The sequence below is a fragment of the Otolemur garnettii genome, unplaced genomic scaffold (assembly GCF_000181295.1).
Source record: "Otolemur garnettii isolate 467f Iridium unplaced genomic scaffold, OtoGar3 scaffold00063, whole genome shotgun sequence".
In the NCBI taxonomy this organism is placed as follows: domain Eukaryota; kingdom Metazoa; phylum Chordata; class Mammalia; order Primates; family Galagidae; genus Otolemur; species Otolemur garnettii.
Window position 1 is genome coordinate 3,235,537 of NW_003852458.1, and position 23,331 is coordinate 3,258,867.

The window sequence follows — 23,331 nt, forward strand, 5'->3', positions numbered from 1 at the left end:
GATTTACCCTCCCATCTAGTTTTGCACTTTCACGAGGGGGTTACCATCAGGCTAATTTGCCGTTTTCTTTGTTGTCAAGGGAAGAGTAATTCTTTAGGCTGACAGTAGAATTGCATGAAGAAATTTCTAAAGGCATTGTATTTTTTGAAGAGACGTAGGTGATTCTAATGTGTAGACATTGGGTAAGTTTTTTTTTTTTAGTCATAGGAAAAATTTATGTTTCCTTTAGAAAAATTGAAAAGCATAAAATAGTGGAATTTTAACAGTTGGAAATTTTCACCAGCCTTGAGGTCAGTGCTATATACACGATCACTTTATTGCAGTTTGCTGTTTTAGTGTCACTACTTGAAACATGACCAGTGATTCTGAATAAATGGGAAACAAATCAGTATAGTGTGTGGTCCCTGCAGAACGTCATCACCCCCTGCCGTCAGGAGGGATTACCTCCCACCCCCACCATGTTGTGCTGATAGAGCAGCCCCTCTCCAGGTGTCACTGTGTTAGTCTCCCCTAGGCTGCCATAGCAGATACCCACAGACTGGGTGGCTTGTGCAACAGACACTCATCCTTTCACAGTTCAGAAGACTGGAAGTTCAAGATCAAGGCATCAGTGGGGTTGGTTCCTCTTGGAGGTTCTGAAGGAGAAACTGTACCATGCCTCTCTCCTAGCTTTGGGTGGTCACCGGCAGTCTCTGGTATTCCTGGGCATGTAGACACATCACTCTAATCTCTGCCTCCATGTTGACTTCACCTTCTTCATGTTACTGTGTCCTCTCTTCTTCTTCTTCTTTTTTTTTTGCAGTTTTTGGCCGGGGCCGGGTTTGAACCCACCACCTCTGGTATATGGGAAGCACTCTACTCCTTGAGCCACAGGCACCTCCTGTGTGTCCTCTCTTCTAATAAGGACACCAGTTGTTGGATTCAGACCCTATCCTAAATCTACATAGAATAATTTAATCTCTAAATCTTTAACTAGTTACATCTATAAAGACCATATTTTCAATTAAAGTTGTATTCTGAGGTTCCAAGTAGACATGAATGTTTGGGGGACACTGTTAAACCCCCATAGTCACTTATGACTCACACATGCGTAGGGCTAGGGGACACCAAGTATGGAAGCTGCTTTGCCCTAACCTTGAGGTCCCTATCTTTTTGCCCAAACAAGAACATGAGTCATAGGCAGTTGCAATAACCTGGCCCTGGGGTGGACCTCAACCCCATTAAAAATTCCTTCTTTTACCTGTTGAGATAATTAGGTCTTGCATTATGTGTTTGGCTGTGGGGTAGGTGTGGGACAGCAGAAAATACAGAGCAGTTAGATCTCATGTAGAATTTGTAACTTCAAGGACTGTTTCCATGGCTTGTGAATTCACTTAGCTCCCATTTTGGCCTTTGGTAATCTTTTAACATCTATAAAGGGCATGATAACCTGGGCGTAGTGAGGACAGGAGACCACTTTAGTCCTCCACTCTGCCATCTTTGGTATGTTAAATGCGCTTCAGAGGACTTTGTGGATGAAATCATTTTGTCTGGATACTTCTTGTGAACTCTATATTGTGCCACTTGGGTGAAGAGTAAATCTTCAGAGTTATAGCTGCTTATTACACTCAAATACATGCTAAGAATATTTGTATGTGCTTGGACTGTGGCCAGATGTGTCTCCAAGAGCCCTCTCTGGGTGAGAGGAATCTTGCTCAGACCTCATGACAGTCACTGTTACACATGTATCTCACTTTAAGGGATGAATGTTTGAGTAAGTCAAATTATATGTAAAGTTTGAGGCCTTATTCTGTACATGTTAGTAAAGCAAATAATCATGCTTTAATTGCTTTTGTATAACTACAAATTTCATATATAATACTGAGTTTGCTTTAGGTGTGATTTCTGTGTTTAAAAGGGATCTAGAGCCCTGTGTTATGGCTCACGCCTGTAATTCTAGCACTCTGGGAGGCTAAGGCAGGTGGATCACTTGAGCTCAAGTTTGAGACCAGCCTGAGCAAGAAGAGAGAGACCCCATCTCTGCTAAAAATAGAAAAAAAATTAGCTGGGTTGGGGGGCACCTGTAGTCTCAGCTACTTAGGAGGCTGAGGCAGGAGGATCCCTTGAGCCCAGGAGTTTGAGGTTGCTGTGAGCGAGGCTAAGACCACGATCCTCTAGCCCAGGCAATAGAATGAGACTGTCTCCCCCATATATATATATAAAAAGCAAATAATATATAATAATAATAAATAAATAAAATTTAAAAGTTAAAAGGGATCTAGAGCTCAGAGTTTATGAACCTGATACCACCAGACTGAGTTCTCACCCTCAGCCCCAAATGGCAGGCTGTGATCCATATTCTTTCCCAGTTGGCTCAGTTTTTTGGAAGTCTTCCTCAGTGCGATGGGCATATGTGCAGGGAAGTATAGTGGTCAGAGCAACAGGGGCCTGGGGTTTGAATTCCAAGTCTTTCCAGTCTCTCATTTTGCAACTGGGCAAGATAACGTTTTCTGTACTTCAGTTTCCTCATCAGTAAAATGAGGATAACTATACCTGCTCATGGGGTGGTGTGTCAATTTCCTAGGGCTCCTGTAACAAATTACCACAAACTGGGTGACCTAAAACAATAGAAATATGTTGTGTCACAGATCTGGAGGCTAAAACTCCCTTCATAGACTCTGAGGAAGAGTCTGTCCTTGCCTCTTCTAGCTGCTTTTCTTTCCTAGCTCTCTCTCCTTGGTGTTTTCTTGGTTAACGGCAGCACAACTCCAGTCTCTGCTCCATTGTCGGTGACTTGGCCTTCTTCCTGTGCCTCCTCCTCATCTTCAAATCACCCTCTCCTTATAAGGATACCAGTCATTGGCCTTAGGACCTAACCTAAACCGACATGACCGTATCTTAACATGATGATGTCACAGGGACCCTGTTTTCCAACAAGGTCACAGATGATTATGGTGATTTACTGGTTCATAAATGTGAACCAGTTTATGTCTCTTTTGTAGTCTTTTTTTTTTTTTTTTTTTTTTTTTAAGCAAGTCCACCTGAAAAGGACAAGCACATCATAGAAACTTAGCAAATAACAGGAGGCCACTTCGTAACGCTTGACTCATGTTCTCCACAGTCTCACCACCCTTTCTGGTTAACCTTCACCGTTCTTTAGTTGTTCTGGGCCCCCTCATCTCATGTTGTTCACCATCTTTTGGGGACCTCTAGGTTGTCCCCTGATACTTCTCTAGGACTAGAAACACACTTAAATCTTCCTCATCTTAAAATGGTCCTCCTTTTTTTTTTTTTTTTTAAGACAGGAGCCTCAAGCTGTACCCCTGGGAGGGGGACAACTCACAGCAACCTCCAACTCCTGGGCTAAAGCGAGTCTCCTGCCTCAGCCTCCCAAGTAGCTGGGACCACAGGCGCCCGCCACAACGCCCGGCTATTTTTTGGTTGCAGCCGTCATTGTTGTTTGGCGGGCCTGGGCTGGATTTGAACCTGCCACCTTGGGTGTACATGGCTGGTGCCTTCACTTGAGCCACAGGCACTAGCCTTTCCATGGAACTGCTTTAGCATTCTCCCTGGAGAGAGCTAACCATACTGTAAATGGAGGGACTTTGCATGAGTTTCTTAACTCCCTATGTCTCAGTTTCCTCTGTAAAATGGGCTATGTTATAGTACCTACCTCATAAAATTATTCTTTAAAGTATTATATAGGATAGTTCCTAGCACTGTATGTGTTTGATGATTTTTAGTGATAGTATCCTCTTTGGGATTTCATTGGATTTAGTTCATAGCATGGCCTAGACTTGATTAAAAAAATCATATAAGTAGTTATTGAGCATGTTTCTGTCCTCAGGAGTCTGTGGGCTCCTTGAGGAGCAATACTGTGTCCTATCTATCTTTATCCCTAGCACTTCACATAGTACCTAAGATACACACTCACTTACCCTAGATAAGGAATGTGAATAAACAAGTGATTGAAACCAATTGAATTACATGGAATAGTTTTTCTCCCTGAAGGATAAAATTGGATTGACTTATTTTTGGCTTGTCTGCCCCATGAGACTGTGCATTTACCTTATGTGACATAGTTTCTAAACATAATGTTTAAACATAGCCAGAGGAAGGAATTTGGTGGGATTATAGTGAATAATAAGTACATTTGTAGACTGAGGCAAAAGAATCAGTGGACAAGGGGTTAATTAATAGTGGCAGTCAGGATAGGAGGAAGAAAAACAGAGCTATTCAATCAAGTCTCCAAGCCCCTACCATCTGGGCAATAGGAGAGGGGCCTGGGGCTTAAATAAGACAGATGCTGGCATTGAACTAGTCCAGTGGGAGGTGGACAGATCATTACAGACAGTTCAGAAATATGATTTAGATTTATAGCAATGCCAATTGCTGTGGAAGAGAAGCATGGGAGAGCCCAGCGAAGAGAACTGACGGGTCCTGGCAGCCAGGAAGTGCTGGGGACAGGGGAGCACTGAGTTAGGAATAGCTTGCTAAAGTGAGTAAGGCAGAGAACTGCTTGTTTCTGGATGGAGGTGTTTGTAGTTACCTATAATGTCCCTGACACAGCATTTAGCATTTATATGGAAAAGACCTCAGGAACTACAGACACAGTTCATTATAGGGAGGGTGATGGATTTCAGGGTGAATAGCAGAAACCGTGTAACTTGTAGATGGGAATGATGTAAAATGAAACTGTAGGGAAAGGGCAAAAGCATTTTGGACAAACTCATCAGGTATTGGTTTGAAGTAACTAACATTATACGGAAAGCTCTTTATGAAACTCCTAGGCTCGTTAAAGCTAGGAGAATGGACAAATGTTTATGTCCTGATGTGTTGACGATTTTTGTGAACCCTAAAGAGAACAGTCTTATAAGGCTTCCCTTGAATCCACTTGCTAACAAAATATACTTTGTATGCTTCCATCATCCTGTCTTCTCCCCAGTAATCTAAATATCACTCCCTGCAAGGTCTAGTTCGTGATGTAGTCAAGAAACTCCCGGCTTGCCAAGCTGCAAGTTGTTTCTTTCTTCCACTGTTTCAATTCTCCATGTTGCCTATTTTACCACCTCCAGTATCCCGTTGTGTATTGTTGGTGTATTTCTGGCATTGCTATATTTTATCTCCAAAGCTATATAGAAATTTCAGTAAAGCCTATGTTGGTCATGTAAAAGCACTAAGTAAATACTTGTCGAACGAATGAATGATGGAAATTTGGCCTCTCTTATGTGTGTAACATCTATAGAATCCTCTATATTACTTTGCATGTAATGGATAGATACCTGTAGCTAATATTTAGTGGCTGGTATAGTCAACAGGACAATATTGGGGCCTTAAGGTTGCTTGTTTTTTGTCCTCTGTCTTAAAATGATGAGGTGTGTGTTACTTTTTTCTGGACAGTATGAATCTGAAAGCTTCCCAGTGAAAACAGTTTACTTTGTCTTTCATCTTGGCCTTACTGATTATATTGGCAAAACACTCTGCTCTCTGTAAACTGGAGCGAGATATGCAGTTTTCCTAAAGATAATTTCTCAAATAAGCCCCCTCCAGATGGCTGCCGAAGCCTGGCCATACCAGAGGTGTTCCGATTTATGATGGCTGGGGTTTTAACATCTGTCCTCAAGAAAGTCAGAGAAGCTCTTTCTCTTCCTGGCTTGTTGTGTGTTACTGGGTTATTATTCTGATATATTTGAAAACTCAAATGTCTTTCCCCACTGGATGTCTGTGACCACTGGGTTGCACTGTTTTTTTTTTTTTTTTTTAATTTTTTATTTTCTAGGTACCCGTAATTAAACCAAAATAAAAGAGGTGATGCCATGTCTGCCGAAGGCCAGACATTGCTGGTTGCCAAAGCCCCAGTGTTCGTCACCCCCGCTTGATAGGGTGTTTGCTAGTCTAGATGGAGTCAGGGGAGGCTTTGCAAAGGCCAGCTTCAAGGGAAAACTCTTAAGCAAGTCAGTGTCATTTGGAAGAGATTTGATGAATAGCAAACTTAATGGCCAACTATTGAAAATTTCATTTGTGATATATTAGCAGGAATGTTTGGGGCCCACATTGAGGGTAAGGGCTGCCTTCCCACATGCTGCCCTTCATAGCTGACACATTACACATGTCTCTGGAGCGTAACATATGGCTTCCTGAGCTTGCAAATGTGGCCTAATGTGCTCTGTTGAAATAGCATCTGTTTAAACAGTCTCCTGGAAAAATAAGCCGTATTCGATAAAATAGTTAATTTCATGTCTGTGAATGTTTCTCTAGAGCCCTTTAAAATGTGCTTTTAAAGAAGCCTTTAGAAAACTTGCACTAAGGCAAAACTTGCATAAGGCATTATCTGCCTCTATGAGGGTTATCAGGCCTAACTTATAAATATGAAAGGATTCATAGAGCATTAGTCAAGAAGGAACAGTGCAAATCATTCAAATTCAAGAAGAAGAATCACCACTTTTAAGTGGTGCAATATGTGCAAGGCTGTTAATGTCCATTGCATCTAATTCTCAGAGTAATTTACAAGTAGGTAGACTTTCCTCCATTGCATAGATAAGGACGTGGACACCCAGGGACACTGATGACCTACTTAAGACTCTGTAGACAGGAGATAGTAGAGCTGGAACTTAAACTCAAAAGCACTTGACTCTGAAGCCTGCCTCTTCTTTTCTATACTAGGAATCCATTCTCTCTCTCTCCCTTTGCAGTGGTTCTCAACCTTCCTAATGCTGCAATGTTATTTTCGTTGTTACAAAGGGGTCGCAACCCATAGGTTGAGAACCACTGCTTTAATGAGACAGGGTTGCCTCAGCCTACCAAGTAGCTGGAACTACTTCTAGGAGTCTGCCACCATATCTGGCTAATTTTTCTACTTTTTGTAGACATGAGGTTCTTGCTTTTGCTCAGATTGGTCTTGAACCCCTGGCCTAGAGCACACCTCAAAGTGCTAGGTGTGAGCCATGGGGCCTGGCTATACCAGGAATTCTTAATTTGGGTTTATGGATGGGCTAGAGATAGTTGCTTTATCTGGAAAGCCCTCTCTGATATTGCATGCATTTTATGTGTGTGTACCTTATTCTGAGGAAAGTTTGGGACTTTATCACATTCCCAAGGGTGGTTATGAGCCTTCAAAAGATTGTAAGAGCCAGGTTTGGTATCGCTCTGCCTTCATTTTAGAGATGAGGAAACAGCAGGGAAGAATGCAGACCCTCCAGAGACATCTGACTAGATGTTGACCAGAAACTGAACCATAAATGTCTTTGTAAACTCTGTGTTGGGGACTGGAGGGAGAGAAATAAATCACATATAGGGGTAACCAGGCAAAACAAGAATGTATGGTCTAACATAGTTATAAAATCGCTAGACAGACTAGGCCCCCAAAGTGTCCCCTTCTGCTCAAATGCTGCCCCCTCACCCCCAACTACAACCCTGACTTCTGTAGTAACCTAGTCCTTGCTTTTCTTTATAATTTTACCACCTGCGTATGCATTCCTAAACACTATAGCACCATTTTAACTGTTTCTGTCTTTCCACATGTTCAGAAATACTATTTTGTGCGTGATGTACTGATATTTTTTGTGCGTGATTTACTGATATTATTTATAACATCCATTTGTGTTATTGCATGTAGCTGTAGTCTATTGCTTGACTAGACCATATTTATCCATCTTCTGTTATCAGAAATGTGGGTTATTTATCATTATTGCCTATGATGAGCAGTGCTTTTGTTAGCATTCTTATACATGTCCCAGAGACAGGTCACATATGCACCTCCTAGGGAAAGCCTAGTGTTTACTAAGCTTTTAGGAGACAGAATACCTAGTTCAGAAAAGGAAAAAGTGAAGAATTATTCTCTTTCCTCCACTCCCTTCCTCATGCCTTATGGAGGAAGTAAATCCTTGTGTATATAAATTCTCTGATTAGCCTTAGCATAGCTCCAATTGTGCCCAAATGGCAGGAGGAATCAGGAGAGCACTTGTTGGACCTCTGTGACTCCGGGGCTCCACTCCAGGTCACTGGGGTCGTAATCTACACGGTGGGTCCTAGAAGTCGTCAGACTTAACCAGCACCAGGGGATTCTTGTGCTTGGGGGACGTTGGCCTCACCTTTATTGAATTTATAAGGCTTGGCTTCTTAGTTGTGAAGAGATTAGAAGAACGTGTGTGTTCACATGATTGAACTCTTGGAATACTGGCTTTTGGGAGAAAAGGACTTGACTTATTTAGCCTAAAAAAAAAAACAAAAAAAACCCCAGAAATATGAGTTAATAATTGCTTGCAAAAGAATGAAAGTTTTATAAATGAAAGAATAAGTATTTGCTAGGTCAGGAGACCTTTAAGGCTAATCAAGAGGAAGGACCTTTTGCTAGAATCATCAGCAAATACTGAGCATGGAAAGAGTAAGGAATAAAGGGTGATGTCAGTACCTTTAGGGAGCTGAAGATAGAGGATAAAAACATGATCTTTTGCACAAAAATCAGAATGCAATATTTCAAGTCTAGGTAGTGGACTTCAGTGGATTTCAGTTGCAGTAAGTTGGGGGGCTGTTTAGATGCCGTGGAGGAGAGAAACAGGTCACCAGGCGGGCTCAAGAGAGGCTTGAGGGAGGCTTTGAAAGTTAGCTTTTTCATAGTTGGATGGGATGACAGGGCATTTTAAAGCACTAGCTTCCAATTTTTTAAATAATGATTCTCCAGTAAGAAATATATTATGTATTTTGTATCACCACCTACTATACACATTGTATGTAATAAATAAAAAATTCACAGAACATTTAACCTTATTTAATGTGATACATCTGATGTTTTCTTCTTCCTTTTCTTCTTTTCTTTCTTTCTTTTTTTTTTTTTTTTTTTTTCTCCTTTTTACTTCTTCTTTCCTTTTTTTTTTTTTTTTTTTTTTTTTTTGAGACAGAGTCTCCCTTTGTCTCCCTTGGTAGAGTGCCATGGCATCATAGCTCACAGCAACCTCAAAATCCTGGGCTTAAGCAATGCTCTTGCCTCAGCCTCTCAAGTAGCTGGGACTACGGGTGCCCACCACAATACCTGGCTATTGTTAGAGATGAGGTCTCACCCTGGCTCAGGCTGGTTGAACCTGTGAGCTCAGGCAATCCACCTGCCTCAGCGTCCCAGAGTGCTAGGATTACAGGCATGAGCCACCTCGCCCAGCCCCACCTATTTAACTCATTAATATATCAAAACTATCAGGAAACCAGGAGCCCTGTGTAGAAGCAATGCTAACCCTGTCCCACAAAAGCCATACTAATTAGAGGGGAAGATTTTCACAGAAAAGTGTGAGAAAACAGAAAACTGTTAACATGATAGCCTTCTCCAGAAGCCTTCCTTGATTCTAGAGTATGAAGGAATTACTTTGGGATGTTATTGCAAAATTTTGGACTTCACCTATTTATCTGACCAGCCCTACCTTTGGACAATAGATTGATCAGGATGACTTTTCAAGATTTCTTTCAGTGCCTAATTTCAATTTTATACCACTCTGCAGAGGGATGGGAGCAGGAACAGAGGAGTGTGCTGCAGAGCACAGTGACATTGGACGTATTTATTAAACATCTAGGCCATGCGATTTTTGGTATAGAATATAGCGTTGAACAGAATGGTTAAACACATGCAGGAGAGGATAGGGGGGGAAAGTAGGAGAAGAGTGCTGGTACCTTGAAAGGCGTGCTTCTGGAAGGAGCATGAGATGTCCAGTTGTGCATTTATTTCAAAGCTAATTACAAGTATGATCAGCAGCCTGGCCCAGGACTGGAGAACTCTGCCCCTGATCAGAATCCAGGTTCCTGGTCAGAGGTTTGATTGGGATCTTTCTTGGCTTCCACCAAAGAATTTTGGTAAGAATTTTAAGAGTAGAACTCTTGCCTTCTCTCTTCATTTCCCAGCCTGTGGTCTGCTCTACAGACCTCTCTCTGTCCTGTTTTCTCTTCTGGTCAGCCTCTGCCTTCCCAGTGTGTCCTCAACTGTTCACTCAGCGCACATTCTAAGATCATCTCTTGCTCTCTCCCCCTCCTCATCCTGTCCCTCTGCTGCTTACCATGCAGCATTTCTTAAATATTTGTGTGTGGGTAGCTTGTTCTTTTGCCTCATCTCCTCCAAGAGAAAAGTAAATTCTCACCTTCAGGGAAGAGAAGACACTAGGGGAGATGCATTTCAGATGGCAGAGAAGGCGCCCTTGACCTTGTCCTTCAGAGAGTAGGGGAGGGGCGATCTCTTAAATTGAACTCCCTGAAGATCCACATGGAACTAATTTTAGGGAACCCGTGCAGTCAGATTTTTCTCTACTGAAGGGTGGAGCCTTAGCAACCCTGAAAAGGGAAACCCTTTCATGTGGCCTTCGCTTCGCCTAAGTACTTTCAGTCCTGTCCTCTGAGATCCAGTGTCCTTTTGATCTTCCAGTCTAGTTTTAATTTGGTCAGTTCAGGTTATGGGGAAGGATTTTGAAAGACAATACTTTTCTCTTTTAGGGTAATATAGGTAAGGATCATGGGTCTTAGATTATCTTCAATAACTTTTTTCTTTTAACTTGTAAAAGGCACTCTGGGAGAAATAAGCTGCGATCTGTTTCTTGGTAGCTGCTGTAGTTGTTTGTACAGTTGTTGTTAAGCGAGATTTCCTGTTCCATTAACAGATGCTTATGCCAGGGGCAATGTGTTCCCTTCAATAGGAAGCCTGATTTGTAATTAAAGAAAATGCCTAATGTCTTCTTTGTGAGCAAATGGATCATTGTAGTAGGAGTGTGGATGATGTTGGCCCTGACCATTCTTTAAAGAATATGAGGAGAGTTGTCTTGTAGAGCTGCACTGTTTTGTGTGTTAGCCGCTGCCCACTAGCACCTCGTCTCCAAGCTAAAGATTCACTTCTTCACTTCCACTAGCCACATTTCTAATGCTCAGCAGCCACAGGAGGCTAATGTAGTATTAATGTTTTGGGTCCTATTCTTCGGGCAGTGAGGGGCTGTCTTGTGCATTATAGATAGGGAACAGTACCCCAGTCTCCCCTTGGTAGATGCCAGTAACACTCTCTGGACATGGCAGTTAAAAAGGTCTCCAGAGATTATTACCCAGTGTTGCCTCAGATGCATAGTCACCCGTAGTTGAGACCTGCTGGCCTTGTGGCTATAATATTGGACAGAGTGGCGGCAGAGCATTTCCATTATCTCAGACAGTACTGTTGTGGTGTAATATGTAGCAAAGTTTGCTTTGGGGAATTTTATAGAGTAAGAATTTTGAGCCTTAGAGGAATCACAGTGGACATCCAGGCCAAAACCTTGGGAAACTGAGGCACAGGGTGGTTATAGATGACTTAAAGCCACCCAATGTGTGTCAGTGTAGAATTCTGGATTTAGGTCCATGCCTAGAGGGCAGACTGCTGGTTTTCCTCCAGACCTACCCCATTTCTTTGTTATCACACTCTGGATGGCCAGAGGGGAGGAGGGAGTCCTGAGAACTGGGAGTGGCCTAGTCCAGAGACACTCAGAGATGCAAATTTGGGGTGAAATTAGGAGGGTAGCTAGGTGTTTTGGGGACCCATCCCTTCTCTGTGAGAGGGTATAGTCTGCTGAGTTTTCTCAATGCATCAGTGCAGACATTGGGAACACACCCTTGGGGCCAGGGAAGACTGTAATCATGGAAAATTCCCTCTTTTCATTTAAAAAATTTTAATATCTCCTTTGCCATCTATATGAAATACCTCCCAGGAATTCTTCCCTTCAGAGGTTTTAAGGAAGCAGAGTCTGTAGAAAGCTTTGGGAAGGGAAGTGAAGTTTCTCCTAGGTGGCAGTGTCTACCAGTGAAGGGGCCAGAAAGTAGGTAAGCTCCGGGGCCTGCTACAGGGGGGACGAGAAGGCCTGGGCCTGCACAGTGCCGGGGGTTTGGTGTGCCCAGCAGCTTTTGTCCCTTCCTTCCTCCCTGTGAATCCCATACTTGTCCTGTACCTCTCGTGACGACTTCCTCAAGCACTGATTCTGTTATTTCCGCATTCTCCTGCTCCAACACCTTCAGTGGCTCACTGCTACCTTTCACATTTGAAACTTCTTAGTCTTGTATTTCTGTTCCATCTGCTTTTTTATATAGAGATCATCTCTTTCCCTGTAAGAGTAGAATCTAGTTTTATACACATGGAAGCCTCACTGTCACTGTGGCTTGCAGAATTATTCAGTTGGGTTTTGGGGTTGATGGTGTGTGAGGCTTTGCGCAAAGCAGTTTGATGTTTAACATCTCGCTCAGGAAGAAGTTTTATTTCTGGTGATTCAGTAGCCTGGACAACAACTTACAATCCCTAGACAGCTCAAAAATTGGCCCAGTCAAAAGAGAAAGAATGGTGATAAAAGCAGGTGAAGAACTGTGTGTATATGAAAACCCTTGGGTAACCTCAAGCTATTGGTCAGTTTGGTTCTGTAACACGGACCAAGTGAGCTGTGGCCTAGGTCAAAGACCAGTGTTCCGACAAGCCAGCTGTCCAGTTAGTAGAAGCTAGCTAATGTGTAAACTGGCCTTGAGGTCTTTTTAATTTACTTCATTTTCCCAGCATTAGTTAAGAAAAGTAACTTTATCTCAGAGCTTGGTGACGGGGTGTGATTTCACTGAATTGTTGATGTTTTCTTTGGGGGAAAGCAGCCTTATTGAGTGTCTCCATGGTGAAGGGGAAGGTCTTTTTAAAGTTGTCATTGGGGTCAGGTTTTCCTCGGAGCCACAGGACGGCAGGAAGCTGGGAGGCAGGGGTCCTGCCAGTTACCGCATGGCCATGGCTGTGGCTGGTGTCGCTCACTGCCTCTCTTTCTTCCCTTTGCTCCACAGACCAATGAGTGGAACAAGAATGATGACCGGCTGCTGCAGGCCGTGGAGAATGGAGACGCCGAGAAGGTGGCCTCGCTGCTGGGCAAGAAGGGGGCCAGCGCCACCAAGCACGACAGTGAGGGCAAGACTGCGTAAGTGCTGCTTTCCCATGTGCTCCTCTGGGTTCGCGGGGTCCTCTGTTGTCCTTAGAACCCATAAGGGAATTTCTTTTTTTCTTTCTTCTTCTTTTTTTTTTTTTTTTTGAGACAGAGTTTCATTGTGTCACCCTCAGTAGAGTGCTGTGGAGTCACAGCTCACAACAACCTCTAAATCTTGGGCTTTAGCAATTCTCTTACCTCAGCTTCCCAAGTAGCTGGGACTATAGGCGCCTGTCACAACACCCAGCTATTTTTTTTAATTGTTGTTGCAGTTGATTGTTGCTCAGCAGGCCTGGGCGAGGTTTGAACCCACCTGACTATCTGTGTGGCCTAATCACTGAGCCTTGCGTGCTGAGCCCCGTAAGGGAATTTCACAAGTGCCTTTACGGAGACCTAGTGACATTACTGCCACTCCTTCTCCACTCTCATGGTAAAATACGTAAGAGGCTATTTTAATCTATTTCTTCTCTTTAAATTCTGAGTTACACATTGAGCTTGACTATGAATGGCTGTATATGTTCTTGGATATGACCAAAGATTTCACCTACCAAGATTACAACCAAGTGGCAGAAGGGAAATGAATTGTACCCTAGGTAAGAAATACCATAAAAGTGAAAAAATATTTTTTCATAACCCTCAAACCTATTTATAACATTTATTATAAAGTTTCCTTAACATAGATAAAATATGTATGTGAGTAGTATGGTTTTGCTTAGTGATTTCCCATCTGTGACACTGTTGCTTACCATAATTAAAACCATATATTTGGGGCGGCGCCTGTGGCTCAAAGGAGCAGGGTGCCAGCCCCATATGTCAGAGGTGGCAGGTTCAAACCCAGCCCTGGCCAAAAACTGCAAAAAAACCCCCACAAAACCCCATATATTTGATTAAGTATTTGTGTGCGTGTCTGTATTTATTTGTTTATATCCATCCTAATGATATTAGTTAACTGCATAACTATAGTTCTGAGGATGAGATAATTTGAGTGGAGATGGTTTCTGTAGCCTGGAAGCATAGGAAGGAAGAAGCCTACATAGGGTGTGTTATTTATAGGTTCTTATTTTAGGCAACTGGGACTCTTTCTTGATGAGAGTTCTGGGAATCTATTTAGACCTGTGATCCCCAACCCCTAAGCTACAGACCAGTACCAGCCCATGGCCTGGTAGGAATGAGGCCGCACAGCAGGAGGTGGGCCCAGGATGAGGAAGCAAAGCTTCGTCTGTGTTTAGGGTGCTCCCTATTGCTCCCATCACCACCTGAGCTCCACCTCCTGTCAGATCTGCAGTGGTATTAGATTGTCATAGGTGCCCGGACACTGCTGTAAACCGCACCTGCCAGAGGTCTAAGTTTTACTTCTTAGAATCTAATGCCTGGTGATCTGAGGTGGAAATGTGCTTGAATCATTCTGAAACCATTCTCTGTTGCTCCCCAAGGGGTCTCATGGAAAAATTATCTCCCACAAAACCTGTCCCTGGTGCCAGCCAAAAGGGTTGGGAGAACCACTGGTTTTGATCCAGAGCAGGGGTTGGAAAACTATAGCCTACTGTCTTTTTTTTTAATTGTTTTAAGAAAATGAGGTCTTACTATGTTATCTGCATTGTACTTGAACTCCTCCTGGGTTTAAGTGATCCTCCTGCCGGTAGTCCCTGCCTGGGACTACAGGCGAATAGTGTTTATAAGTAAAGTTGTATTGGAACACAGCCACACCATTCATTTGGGTATTATCTATGACGGCTCCTGCTCTACAAAGGCAGATTAGTTACAGCAGACAGAGACTATATAGCTCAAAAAGCCCAAAATATTTATTACCTGTCCCTTTACAGAAAAAAGTTAGCTTATGAGGCCTCGTAGTTATCCCAACCAAAGGATTAAAAAAATAGGGTATTCATCCCTGATCTCCTGTTCCTTAAAGATTGAGTGCTGCTCCTAAGGGCCACCGTGCTCAGAGACTCGAGGAGTCCCAGAGGATGTGGAAGGGGCACCCTCAGCTGCAGGCCCTGTCTTGTAAGTAGAGTGAGCATAGCACTCAGCCCACCATGGGCACTACAATAAAGCAATTCTTGATCCTGACAGCTTCTGTATTGGAATCACCTGGAGTACTTTTAAAAAATATTGATTCCATGATACGCTGAATCATTCCACGTGTTCTGAATCACTTGGTCTGGGGAGAGACCCAGGGCTCAATTTTGTTTTTTTTCTGACCTGAGATTTTTGGTGGCAGACACTGGAGCTTTTTTTTTTTTTTTGAGACGGAGCCTCAAGCTATTCCCCTGGGTAGACACGCTCACAGCAACCTCCAACTCCTGGGCTCAAGCAAGTCTCCTGCCTCAGCCTCCCAATTAGCTGGGACTACAGGCACCCGCCACAACGCCTGGCCATTTTTTGGTTGCAGCCATCATTGTTGTTTGGCGGGCCCGGGCTGGGGATTCGAACCTGCCACCTTGGGTGTACATGGCTGGCACCTTAGCCGCTTGAGCCACAGGCGCCGAGCTGACACTGGAGCTTTTGAACTGCTTTTTGTACCACGCTTCAGCCTTCTTTGTGCCTACTCCCCCAGTCCGAGTTTGTCAGTGTCCATACAGACAACCTTTTACCATCATCCCAGAGAAAGGGGAGAGAAATGCCATGATGGTTTTGCCCAAGATGGTACTCAACAAAGAGAAGACACTACTCAGGAGGCTGAGGCGAGAGAATCGCCTAAGCCCGAGAGCTGGGGGTTCCTGTGAGCTGTGAAGCCACGGCTTTCTACTGAGGGTGACAAAGTAAGACTCTCTAAAAAAAAAAAAGAGAGAGTGAAGCTAGAAAACCTAGGTTAGCATGAGCCTCAGTTGTGATCACCCTGACAAATCTGTACCTTTTGTTCATGTTTATTATGTGTCAAGTAGGTGGCCAGCCTATTATTTTTCTCTTTCATTTTTTTGTGGTAAAATACGCATAACATAGAATTCAGCATTCTCGACCATTTGATAGCAACACAGTTCAGTGGCATCAAGCACATTCACAGTGTTGTATAACCGTCATCGCTGTCCAGTTCAACCCCTCCTCCCTGCCCCCTGCAACCACTTACTGGCCTTCTGTCCCTGTGGATTTTCCTGTTCTGGGTATTTCATATAAATGGAATCATATAACCTGTGGCTTTCTTCTCTGGCTTCTTTGACTTAGCATAATGTTGTCAAGGTTCATCGCATTCGGCACTTTATCAGTACTTCATTCTGTTCCCTTCTAATGGTAAAATGCACACAGCAGTTACGTAACCACCACCACTTCATTTTACATATAATAAAACTAAGCCCCACTTAATAAGTTCTCCCTGAATTAACCTTACGACCAGTTGTAACAACTCTACCCTTGTATTTACACGTCAACTATTTTTTCTCTCCATGGCACTTTTGTAGAGAGTTAAGAGGTAATGACAAAGGAGAGAGGGGATCATTATCTTTCTAGTGTAGGATTTTCCATAAGCAATCGTCTATCAGTACTTCAATTTCTTTTTCTACTTGGGATATTCTTTCTGATGATTAAGGTTATAAACTGATAATTCAAAAATTTAATTTTAAAAGACACCATGGACTTAACTCTTAATCTAGAGCCATATTTTCATTCAAATCTAATGGTCTGAGTATTCAGAATGAGATGGGCTTGTGGGGTTAGAAACAATCAGTCTTATCTCTTCAATATCAAGCTCAAGAATTTTGTTGTGAAGTGAGCCCCCGTTTCATGGCTTCAGCCTTCTCACCATTGGAGCCTGCCCTCTGCACGTGGATTTAGTCTAATCTGTGCATTCCTGCCTGGGTGTACATACATCTCCCTCAGGAGGAACTGAGGAGTTTTCCTCAGCTGAGGAGACTTTTCCGTTGTTGTTCCTATTCTTTCAAGGTATGTTGGGTTTAGTTGCACATAAACTGTCAACCTCCTGGGAGAGGCTCCGAGTCAGTGACAGGCCAGTGCTGGCTGCGCTCGAGTTCCTTCTGCGGGAGCACTTGGCTAGACCAAACCCATGAGCTTGCAGGGAGAGTGTTTGTTTGTGGACCTGTCAGAGATGTTTCGAGTTCCTCTCTAAGGGTAAGGCCTCACTCTTGTAAGTTAGGTCCGCATTTTCTGCCTGCTTGTTAAAGGTGAGCCTTCAGTTTATATAGTTTCACATGAAAACTGGCCTGGGGCCCTATTTTCTGCAGAGCTTTTGTGACGACTCACTTTGTATTTTTGCTTGGGAATCTGCAGTCGCCTGTCAGTCCTGACTTTGGCCAGGAGGGCTGTCTGCTTCTGCCCTCTCCTCTTGCCCGGTTCCTTCAGTCTTTTTTTTTTTTTTTTTTTTTAATTTTTACTTTTCTTAAATATTGGAACCTCAATTTAGAACTTGATATAGTCCATCGAAAGAAGAGGAACAATGGAAATGTCTCCAGAAGGAAAATCCTTTGTTTTCTAAAAGACTTGAACCCCATGTAACATGGTAAGCTGTCTGAGGACAAGGATCATCGAATGTTTGTCATTATGTAGTTTTTTCCCCACTGTTCCAGGTGCAAAGGAGACCTTCAGTTGGTATTTGTGGATGTGACTTTTTTCATATGGTCCTTATGGAGAAAACACTGTTTTTGTTGATAATATCTCATGAGTAAATTACTTAGGGGTGAGTTACACTGGGATTCAGGGGGGAAAGAACTATTCTGGTATACATGGCAGCCTGACACTGCCCTCCAGCTTCCAGGGCAATTTAAATGGAGAAATACTCAGCCTTTACTACCTAGACAACCAGACAACCCAGAAAGCCCCAAAAAATGTGGCGGCAAAGGCAGCCATCTCCAGAAGCCGCGTAACCCAAGGTCAGTAACCAGATGGGCGGTTTGGTAATGCCCTAGACTTGGCAGTTTCTGCCTGCAATATTTCCTTTGAGGGAAAGATAAAAAACCATGCCAGGAATTTTTTTCCCTCTGAGACTGATCAAAGAGGGGTTAAAAAATAGTAAATGCAGTTGAATGACTGGAATTCATTTAGGGCAGAATAAAGGAAGGGCGGTGTTGTGGGTCCGAATAGAACAAAATGGAGCGGGGCAGAGAGCTCCAGCTGCAGGCTGTGTTTGCGGAGTCCAGTTTGGCCTGCCTCTGCCCGTCTGTTCCCTTCTGTGCTGGATGTGAGGAAGTGGGAGGAGGCCAGTGCCCTGAAACCCTTACCGGAGAAGTCTAATTGTTTCAAGATGGTTTCTCCTACATGTGGATGTGCATGTAATTCAAGTTATGTGTGTTTGTCTTAGGAACGACCAGACTAAATAAAGTCACTGCTGGGACTATAGTATTTGAACAAATACCACCCAGACATGTGCATATGGAGATATGTATATAGCATTTCATGTAGCCCACATTTCAGAAACCTGATCTTTTTGGCTTTCTGTGAAAGTATTTTTAGACTACTCTGTGGAACTTGACTGTAAAGTGGGAGAGGTAGTCAGTCCTTGAACTTTGCACGTCACTACAGTAGGGGGCTGGGGTTATTGCACTTTCTCTTTTTCTGAATTCTCAGGAAAGGATGTGTAAGATATTTTATACAAGCAGTTCAAACTTAGAAATCAAGTCATACTAGCTGATCAGCTTTTCCCAGTTTTTCTCCTGTATAGCTGCTAAATTAATTTACCTAAATCCACTGCATATATGCATATATGTAACTGTGGCCTCCTTCCTTCTCTGCAAAATCACCTTGTGTCTTTCCTAAGACCTGATGATATTTGTCAGAGTGTTAAACTGAAGAATATGATCACTGTATCCACTCTGCTTTGGGTCATACACCGATTCAAAGGTGGTATAACCTCTGTTCATATCTTATAAATATGCCCAAATGCCTGTGTTTCAGTAACCTACTAGTCAGGAGGCATGCCCTGTATCTAAAATGTTCCAAACTCTATTTAAGAGGATACAGGCCAGGCATGGTGGCTCATGCCTGTAATCCTAGCCCTCTGGGAGGTTGAGGTGAGAAGATTGCCTGAGGTCAGGAGTTTGACTAGTATACTAGGAGACTAGTATACTAGGAGACTAGTATACTAGGAGACTAGTATAAGCAAGAGCAAGGTTCTCTGCTAAAAAATAGAAAACTTAGCTGGGTTTGTTGCCTTGCATCTGTAGTCCAAGCCATTCAAGAGGCTGAGGCAAGAGGTTGGCTTAAGCTTATGACTTTGAAATTTGAGGCTGCTGTGAGCTGCGATGATGACACTGACACTCTGGCCAGAGCAGCAACAGAATGAGACTCTGTCTCCTCCCCCACCCCAAACACACAGACACACACACACACACACACACACAAAAGGAGAAGAAGATACCATCCTTGCCTACAAAATGCATGGCATCCAGTTGGGAAGACAAGACTGATGAAGATACTGGAGAATAATAAAGTGCTAACCTATAACATACTCTAAGGGTTCAAGACAGGAGAGCTGGGGAGACACTGGAGTCACTAGGAAATGCTTCCTGCCTGAGGTGGAAATGTGAGGTGGGCCTTGAAGAATGGATCCAGTAGGATTTGGGGACCAGGGAAGGAGACAGTGTAGGTGCCGGTAACAGCATGAACAGAGACCACCTTAAATTGAAAAACAGTGACCGTGTGGCCATTGTTTCTCTCAATTTTTTGAAGTGCTTATAGCAGCTCCAGTACAGGGTCCTGCTCACTGGATCGTTGGTTCTTGTTTGGTTAGGTCATGTCTTGACACCGTGATGCTGTGAATGTTTGTTGTGTCTGGGCATTGAAGGGTTAGGTATTTAATCTTCAGAGTCTGGGCTTATTTGAACCCATGTTTCTTGAGAAGGCTTTTGAGATGTTGAAAGGTAATTAATTGAATGTTATGGATAAGTCTTTGGTCACTGCACCTGTATCAGTGCAGGGGGTGCTTCAAGCCCAGTGATGCTGTCTGTCACTCCTGTAGACCCCTGGTGATACCATCTTGGTGAGCTTGGGTGACAGACAAGAGAATCCCCTGGATGACTAGACAGAGTCTCTCACTCTTTGTACTTAGCTGTTGGAGTTGGGGAAGAAGGACATGGGTACTCCGTCAGAGCTACCAGCACCAGATCACACCTGAAGCCAGCCCAGTCTTACCCAGTGGCATTGGGGACTGTTGCCTGGCTACCTCTGACTTCTACTCAGAGCCCAAGGGCTCTTTAACCAGCAAGTGGTAAACCCTGCCAGGACCCAGTCCTTCAGGCAGTATGTTTCCTTCTGGCCCAGGGTGGGCTCAGAAATGCCATCGAGGAACTAAGACCTGGATTCAGGGGCCTCAGGATGGTACTCTACCCAAATCGCAAAACAAAGTCTTCTGAGCTCTTTTCTCTCTCTTTTCCCCAAATGGAAGGAGACTCTCCCTTAGCTGTGCTGCTTGGAATTGGAGGAGGGTGACAGTCTCACTGGGTCATATGCACCCCAAGTCCACCATCTCTAAGCCAGCACAGCTGTAGGAATTAGCCAAGGACTGCAGCTTTTGTGGTCTCACTACCTAACGGCTTTACTACAGGCCCTAGGCTGCCCTGTTTCTGCAGATGGAGAGACTAATAGGACATTGGGCTTCTGGGCAGAGGAGTTCCCTCTGGCCAAAATGCTCCCTCTGAGGGCACCAGCTGTGGGAACCAGCTGTGCTCCCCTGTGTCCTTGTGGCCCTGACTTTTAATGCGAAGTCCCACAGTCACTTCACTTTCCCTCCCCTTGGTGCACAGACTGTCTCCCCTGGGTATGCTGGTGTGGCACTGTGGGTGGCTGGGGAAGGTGGCTTAGGAGATGTCAGACCATCTCTCTGCCCTCTTCAGTGCCTCTTTCCTTGATACAAAGGTGTTAAAACCAGGCACCATGATCGTCACCTGTTTTTGGTTCTTCTGAAGGTGCCTGCTTGTATGGATAGTTGTTGCGTTGGGTGTTTATAGGGAAGGACAATTGCTGGACTCATCTGCAGAACTTCTCATTTTATTGGTGTGGAGTCCACTTCGGGGCATGGAGTTGCATGAAGCGCCTCCAGTGCTCTGAGTGATCAGTCCCAACAGAACCACCGAACAAGTCACGCCATGGTGAGACCCCACATTTTCTAGCCAAGGCATCTCTGTCAGTGCTACATCATGATAGTTATGGGTGGGCTGAGGAATGCCTGTGGAGTCCAGGTGAAGTTTTTTTTAAGCCTATACACACACAGATAGGTGTATATAACGTTTGTCCACAAGGTAAAAATTAAAGGTAAATTTTAGCCTAAAGTAAATGATATTAAAGTAACAGCTGTTGAATTTTTAAAAGGGATGCAGTGCTAAATGTTAAATCTGAACATAATCTTGTTACAAAATTGTGCTTTAAATGAAAGACTTGTAACCATAGTAGTGGTGGAAGTTCATGAGAAAAGATTTAGAAAATAGGAACCACTTTGGGTAAAATATTGATAGGATCACAGGATTTTTCATTTTAAAGCTATGCCCAAAGTTGAGTGAAATATAGTGAGAATGAAGGATTTTAAACGTTCAAATGCTAATTGTTGCCTGGGGTCAGAGCTCTCTGGCTTTGCCCTCCACCAGCTGGACCTGCCCTGCATGCAGAAGTCAGGAGAGCCTGGGAACTGTAATTGGCTGTGACAGAGCAGAGCAGGAAGGGTCTGAGGCACACAGCAGTGAGCCACTGTCACAGGAGCTTGTCTCACTGAGTAGTTCACAGGTGGGGATGTCAGCTCACTAGGGCACGTATTTGCCCTTTAGAAACAGTCCCGCATGTTGTACTTTGATTCCTGCCTTCTAAGAAGCCAGCACTGCCACCAATCCACTCCCACCAATATACCAGTGTGGTGTATAAATCAAGAATCCGATTTGCCACCGCTGTCGTGAAGCCTTTTGTAATTTTCAAACTCGATGAGCTTGTCAGGCACAGTGGCTCACACCTATAGCACTCTGGGAGGCCAAGGCAGGTGAATCCTTGAGCTTTTGAATTCGAGACCAGCCTAAGAGTGAGACCCTGTCTCTACTAACAAATAGAAAAACTGAGCCCAAGAGTTGAAGGTTGCTATGAGCTATGATGCCATAGCATTCTACCAAGAGTGACAAAGTGAGACTCTGTCTCAAAAAAAAAAAAAAAAAGATTAGAAATCAAAGTGGGTGAGCTCTCTTCCACTAATCTTCCACTAATTCTCCTAAATTACCTAGGATTTGATGGGTCTTGGTTACTTAGGTACCTGTTTTATGCCTGTTGTCAAATTATCACAGTGAGAGCCCAATCTTTCCTAATTAATAAGAAAGAAATTGTTTCTTATTAATTATGTTAATACCGGTTAACCAAACACTAGGTTTTGATAGTTAATGATAATTTATTCTTTAATCCATTTTAAAGATCTTGTCCATTTCCCTCAAGTATTTCTCATTTAATACTCTGTATCACACTAAAGTAAATTTATGAAGAGGAAAGTGTGGATCAGAAAGGTTCTAGAGTGACTACAAATCACCCATTCTAGGTACTAGAGTCAGGGACGAGTACTGAATATAACATAATAATTATTTGCCCTGAGGAATATTTCATAATGCACAAGTACTATTTCCACACCACATTTATGAAAACCAAACAATTCTGAAGAAAAAGAATTAATGCTGTGGTTCAGTGTCATGGGATTTCCCAGCTGAGTATGTGCTCTCTCATGTCAATGCCACCTCCCTCCTGTCCCCAGAAGTTCTGATGATTCTATTAATTAGCACATCGTGGGCACTTAACAAACAGTAATCCTGTTTTTATAGTCTTTTTTTTTTAAATGCCAGTCCTCATTTATTTTACCTTTTTAATCACGGAAAGGCAATAAATGTTTTCATTTCTCAAACTTTCTACAACCAGAGTCGCTCTCGAAGCTGCTTTTGAAACTGCTCAAAGGCAGACAGCAGCTGCACTTCTCACTAGCAGGACTGAATCCCTACTGCCTCAGCTGAATTTAGTTTTTCAAGACTTTTATAACACAAAGGTGCTAGATAGTAGTGCCTTCCTTACCCTCCAATTATAATCTGAAAGTGGAATCCAGACCTTTTAATCCTGGTGGGATTGACTCCTTATGGGCTAAGCATCTTTTGAGCTCAGTGACCTAGAATGGAGATATTGCAATAAGTGCATGCACAGAACACTTGGCTGGCCGCATTGGGTGGAAAAGGCTTCAGTGATCATATAGGCCACAGTAAACTGGCCAGTGAATCTGAGTGATCTTACTGTCCCATGGCTTTGGCATAGCAGAATTGAGACCAGTGACTCATGGCTTTTAGATCACACAACTTTCTACTGTGGTAATGGTCCTGCAATTTGTATGTGTATCAGAGTTACTTTGCGGGTAGAGGAACTTGGTGGGTTCCACCCTGGGTAGGATCCTGAAGTTTTGCATTTCTTTTTTTTTTTTTTTTTTTTTGTGAGAACCTCCCAAATGAATAAGTACTTAGGGGTTTGTGAAGTC

General features: G+C 43.3%; 1 protein-coding gene across 2 annotated transcripts in view; it reads left to right on the forward strand.

Annotated features, from left to right (window-relative positions):
* Positions 1–23,331, forward strand: part of RAI14 (retinoic acid induced 14) — a 115,114-nt gene that overhangs the window by 44,419 nt on the left and 47,364 nt on the right. For both annotated transcript variants that reach the window (XM_012807101.2, XM_023514993.1), the window contains exon 2: positions 12,775–12,905. In XM_012807101.2, the coding sequence (XP_012662555.1) occupies positions 12,775–12,905 (131 nt within the window). The remainder of the gene's footprint in view (positions 1–12,774; positions 12,906–23,331) is intronic.